The sequence below is a fragment of the Myotis davidii genome, unplaced genomic scaffold (genome assembly GCF_000327345.1).
Source record: "Myotis davidii unplaced genomic scaffold, ASM32734v1 scaffold58, whole genome shotgun sequence".
Lineage (NCBI taxonomy): Eukaryota > Metazoa > Chordata > Mammalia > Chiroptera > Vespertilionidae > Myotis > Myotis davidii.
In genome coordinates this window covers 154,936-160,925 of record NW_006289754.1, presented here as the reverse complement: position 1 = coordinate 160,925, position 5,990 = coordinate 154,936, and the positions used below count along the sequence as shown (strand labels likewise).

Below are 5,990 nucleotides of genomic sequence, written 5' to 3'. Positions count from 1 at the left end.
CCCAGCGCTAAGGGCTCTGAGCTGGGAAAGGGACCCAAAAACCGAGATAGCAGAGAAAAAACAGGCATGCCCAGAGGCGTGCCGAGGCCCGTCCCCTCCTCCGATTGGCTAGGGTTGTCCTGTCCCTGACTGTGATTGGCTGCTTCCACAAAGATGCGGCTGGACGAATTCCGGCGCCGGGCCCTTGCCCGCCGCTCATTGGCTTCGGCCCTGTGGGCGGGGCCTGAGGGCGGGCGACGGGCCGAAGAGCCGGCGAGAGGCCGAGGAGCCGGCGGCTGCGGGGACCGTCTGCCCGCGGGCGGTAAGTGCTGCGGTCCAGCCGCTTCTGACCTTGCGGACACGCGGCCGTGAGAACCTGGCAGCGCCACTCTCGGCCGTCGCCGCGTGGCGCTAGTCCGGTCTAAGGGGGAAGGTGGGGAGACAGCCGTGCCTCTTCTGAAGCCAGGGGTCCTGCCAGGTCTCCTCATTCTGCCGCTGCCCTGGGGCCCCGCCCCGCGCCCGGGGCCTGGGGTTTCCCACCCCCGCCCCTCTGCTCGAACCCGGAAGATCGCCGCCTCCACGCACCCCTCACCCCACTCAGGTCCCTCCTTGAAAAGCCTTCCCAAGCTCCGCCCCCTCCCTTCCAAGGTCTTCCCCAGACTGACTCCCCGCCCTGCCAAAGGCAATTTCGAAGCAATTAAATGTTTAATAAAGTCCTGTCGAAGTAATTTATGTATAGCAAAGAAAACAGTGAAGCAGGCTTTACATCCTAAGAGCAATACCTCTAAATCCTTTTTACAGAGACCACCGCTTTTAACTTTTTCAAGCTTAAATCTTTTTTTTGGCCCTACTAAATGTAAGTAACATACTTACACCGCATTTCTTGATTTATCATTTTGCTCTTTCTTTCCCTCACTTCCCTACTCCCACCAGTTTTCCATTCTTTTCTCTTTTTTTCTGTTGATCTTGGTAGCTTTCAATCATAGATCTCAACCTGTGTTGTGGGAGCTCTGGGTGCCCCTCTGTCTTAGATGGGGATGTTGACACTTTTCCCACTTCCAGCCTAGGATCACCTGGTTCTCAACAGTTGCATTTAATTCTTACGTATTAAAAAAATGTTGGAGGCTTTGTTCTTAGCCTTGGGGATATAGGCGTGAACAAAATTGATGGTGTCACTATCCTCTTGAAACTTCTAGTGGGCAAGTAAGACAATAACCACATACATGTCCAATGATGTGAAGAACAGGATCATGGAGAAGTCATTTCACGCTGGGAGGATAGCAGGAACCCAAGTGGGGTGGAATGACCAGGAAAGTCTGCAAGGATCTGTCGATAGGAAAGTGTGGAAGTTTCTCTCTCTTTGCTTGACTGGACACAGGTGCAGTTTCAAGGATGAAGAACAAGAGCTTCCTATTGGCCAGGGTGCTGGGTAGCCAGGATAGGCTCTTCAGTGGGTTAGTGATTTCATAAAACAGGTTTTAGGGTACTAGATCCCACAGTTTGGTAGTGTTAGTGGGGGGAGGGGGAGAGCAGGAGACAGGGAGGCCATTGAGAAGGCCGGACCACCTGCTCGCCTTTAACAGAGAGTCCCGCAAAATCTACTTACTGCTTCATTACCTCCAGGAAGACTTACCGCCCTACTCGAAACCAGAGTGATGTCTCTCTCTCTCTCTTGAATTTTTATCATACCTTCAAGCTGTAGAGGTTAGTAATTTGCCCAAGATAGAATGGTGGGGCCCAGGACCAAAATGAGACCAGTAGAATAATGGTTTCTCCTTAAGGTTGTGAAATAAACTAAGCTAGCCCACGTAAAATGCTCAGGAGAGTGTAAGTGCTCAAGGAGCGCTTGCTATTGGGATTAATATATGCTCTCGATTTTCTAACAAATTATAAAAGCATTTTGGGTTTAGGAATTATTTCCTATGTCTAGCTGGTTTATTTATTGGAGAAAAGTTTATTCAGTCATAATTGCATTTCAGGTACTGTTTAGGTGCTGAGGATACAGTGCCAAGGGCTGTTGTTGTATTTCTCCTTCTAACATCACTGAAGGCTGAGGAAAGTGTCAGCATCTCCATGAATGGTGTGGAGAAGGAAGCAGGGGTTTACAGGGTGTGGGGCAAGGATTGCTGGTTCTCTTGTACTTTACACTTTAGCGTGCAACGCAAGAAACCAGTGAGCATGTAGGCAATGGGTTTCTGGCATAGCCTTTTTTTGCCCCTTAAAGTATGTAAGTATACATATAAACATACCCCAGGGTGAGACTAGGGGTGAGGAAAGTGTCAGCATCTCCATGAATGGTGTGGAGAAGGAAGCAGGGGTTTACAGGGTGTGGGGCAAGGATTGCTGGTTCTCTTGTACTTTACACTTTAGCGTGCAACGCAAGAAACCAGTTGAGCATGTAGGCAATGGGCTTCTGGCATAGCCTCTTTTTGCCCCTTAAAGTATATAAGTATACATATAAACATTCCCCAGAGTGAGACTAGGGATATTTCTGGCCTTATTTTAGGTACTGAAACATCCGATTTTTGTGACCTTATCCAAGTTCAAGAGGAATAATGCTGATTTGGAGAGCATGATTGAGGTGGGTCTCATGACCCCAGAGGAGGGTCAGAGATGACTGAATGAATGAAAAGTGAGAATTCCCCTCATTTGCTTGCTCCAGCATCCCCTGATGGCCCTCTGTGGTGTGAGTAATGTGGCCCGGTCAGAACTTCAGTTGGGAAGGCCAGTGCTTAATAAGCAGGGTCAATAAAGGACCGAGGAAGGATGGAAAGGAGGAACTTGTTTTTCTTCCACACATGAATTTTCCCATTTATGGATCCCTTTGCTCCTCTGTTACATTTGCCTCTTACCTGTTTTTCTTTTCTTCTTCTCAGCCTTCAGTACCTCCGCCTGGTTTTGTTCATGTTCCCAGGAGGGTGTGAAAAGGAGCCATGGATCCGGCAGCGCTGGTGGAAGCCGTCGTGGAAGAACTGGCCTGTCCCATCTGCATGGCCTACCTGAGGGAGCCCGTGAGCATTGACTGTGGCCACAGCTTCTGCCACAGCTGTCTCGCTGGACTCTGGGAGGTCCCAGGGGAATCCCAGAACTGGGGTTACACATGTCCCCTCTGCCGGACTCCTGTCCAACCAGGGAACCTGAGGCCTAATTGGCAGCTGGCGAACGTGGTAGAAAAAGTCTGTCTGCTAGGCCTGCACCCAGGAATGCGGCTGAAGGGGGATGTGTGTGAGCTCCATGGAGAACAGCTAAAGATGTTCTGCAAAGAGGATGGCCTGATCACATGTGAGACCTGCAGCCGGTCCTCTGAGCATGAGGCCCACAGCGTCGTGCCCATGGAGGATGTCGCCTGGGAGTACAAGGTGGGAGGCTGAGGCTAGCTTCTTCAGTCTCTTCCCTGCCCCTCTGTCTAAATTAGGAACTTGACCAGCGGCCCCAGAGATAAAATGAGAACTGATTCCTTTGGTCTTCATGCCTACAGAGCCTTGGGACCTGATAGTGAGCCACAGCTCCTTGCATCAATGACCTCCTTTGACTTCCTTCCCTCCCACTTCCATGCCCCATCCCCAACCCCAAAATGGCTTAATGCCTAACCCAAAGATGCTTCCTTACTGAGAATTTGAAGGAGACGCAGTCTGGTTTAGCTGGAGCTCTTGGTGCCTTGAGAATGAATCTGGTATGGGGTAGTCAAGGCTACAGCTATCAGAACCTGCAAACTCCCAGCAATGCCGCAAATAGTCATTTGACATTGTGTGCATCACTTTAACCCCCTCGTCTTATAGACAAAACTGAGGCTTAGAAAGTTGAGATCATGATCATTGGTTTTAGAGCTGGAAGAGACTATGGCTGAGTCATTTAGGTTTGACTTTATGTTAAGTTAGTTAAAGGAAGGTCAAAGGATACAACTCAGGTCTTGCTCTTGGACCAGTATTCTTTCTCTTCTTTCAAGCCTTTTTTTGCGGGGGAGGGCGGGTTGGGGGAGCTGCAGGAGGAGTCATCTCGGACACACCTGCTATTCCTTTTTTTTATTTACCCTCATCGACTTCTAGCTTCTTATACTTTCTTCAATTGTCCATGTTGACATATCTTTACAGAATCATTATGCCAATGACTCTGATGCAATACTGGTCTTGATTTCCTTTCTGGAAGTTGAGATTAGAAGGTAAGAGTATAAGACAAATCCCCAGAATTAGCTGTTTTTCTATGTGAGAAGAATTTCTACAAAATTAAAAGTATTTATTTGCTCATTTTGTTTTGAGAGTATTAGAATAGAGAGGCAGTTTCACATAGGCATGGAGTTACACAGCAGTGTTAAGTCCCAGCCCAACCAGTTACTGGGTGAATAGCTTTGAGTATGTCTCTCTCTCTCTCGCAGCCTCAGTTTTCTTATCTGTACAGTGGGGATAATACCAGTCTCAAGGGGTTGAGTACTGAATATATATGTAGTACTAAGCGTATGTGTGGCACTTGGTAACTTTTTAACAAAATGGTTAATATCATCCTCAGAATACTTTATGCTTTTCAGTAGTAGTCTCTTGTATGAGTGTTCTAGGATAGTGCTTCTTACCTTTAATGAGCATTTGAACCACCCCAAATTCTTGCTAAAATTCAGATTCTAACCCAGGAGGTCTGGGGTGGGGCTCGAGACTCTGCATTTCTAACAAGCTTCCAGGTGGTGCTGATGCTGTCGGCCCACTTGGACCACACTTTGAATAGGAAGGTTTTAGGAGACCAGAGGGTAATGTGGAAGATAAGTACAAAGAGGCATGGATAGGAAGTCCAAGAAGGTCTTCTGGCAAGCTTGGAAACAGACGTTTTCTGTCACTCCGCAGAAACTTAGAGGATTGTAGGAGTTGAAATTATTCTCAGAACGAGAGCTTCCTTGGATGTCATGTGGGCAGGATTCCATTCCCTCTTTGGCATCCCTTTGCTCCCAGCATTCCTTCTGGCTCATCACCTGAGGGACACTTGGTTCCCCATTACCTAACAAGCCTCACTATCAACCCGGCTGAGGTTTTTATCTCTTTCAGTGGAAACTCCACGAGGCTCTGGAACACCTGAGGAAAGAGCAAGAAGAGGCCTGGAAGCTGGAAGTTGGTGAGAGGAAACGAACTGCCACCTGGAAGGCAGGTTGCCGCCTGGGGAAGGAGTTTGGGTGGTTCCGGTGTTGTCCTGGACCTGGCCCATGGTGACTTCCTCATCTCTGTGAAGCAGAATGTGGGGATTGAAGTCAGAGCCAGGGATCCTCATACCAGCTTCCTCCACAGGTTGTGCAGCCCTAGTCAGGCCATGTACTTCTCATTCCAGTTTCTTGATTGTGATGTAGGCATAACCTCTGGCCTAGTGCCCTCATTTGTCCTCATACACACCTCACATACACTGGAAAATCACCTCTGAAATCAATTTGAGGCCGTAACTACCAAACTATCAGGACTTTAGATCAACAGAAGGTAACACAACCAGTCAAAAACAACATACTGAACTGAGATAATACCAGTAAGAAGCAAAAGCATCTACCAGTGTAGTTGTTACACTGCCTTAGAGGCTCAAGTGTAATGCTCTGGTCATTATTTTGAAAATAGCATATACTGTTCTGAAAATAAGAAACAGTCTAGGGCACATAGTACCAAGATAATATCCTGGGCCCTACTGGAATCGGTAAGGATAGGTAATAGGGCCCCAGAAGCATTTGAGAACAGAAGATAAGAAAAATAGTAGCCTTCATCTTGGCCTCTACAATGCCAGGCAGAGTGTGTGTGTGTGCGCGTGCACAGTCCCTGGTGACCCTTGCATGAACAATATCAGTGCCTTTCTCCCATCCTGGCTGTGCAGACACAGGTGGAAACCCGAAAGCAGAGTATCGTGTGGGAGTTTGAGAAGTATCGGCAATTACTAAAGCACAAGCCACCGGGTCAGCAGCCGGAGGTAGAGGCAGCCTCAGCTCTCGCCAGCCTGGACCGGGGGGAGAGGGAGACGAGACAGAAACTGGAGCTGAATCACGATGCGCTCATCCA

The 5,990-nt window shown here is 48.4% G+C and overlaps 1 protein-coding gene across 1 annotated transcript in view; it reads left to right on the top strand.

Moving 5' to 3' along the window:
• The first annotated feature begins 224 nt into the window (after window positions 1-224).
• Window positions 225-5,990, top strand: part of LOC102764725 (E3 ubiquitin-protein ligase TRIM68) — a 12,168-nt gene continuing 6,402 nt past the window's right edge. The window contains exons 1-4 of the mRNA XM_006762359.2: window positions 225-301; window positions 2,856-3,338; window positions 5,007-5,102; window positions 5,809-5,981. Coding sequence (XP_006762422.1) covers window positions 2,913-3,338; window positions 5,007-5,102; window positions 5,809-5,981 — 695 coding nt within the window. The 5' untranslated portion in view covers window positions 225-301; window positions 2,856-2,912. The remainder of the gene's footprint in view (window positions 302-2,855; window positions 3,339-5,006; window positions 5,103-5,808; window positions 5,982-5,990) is intronic.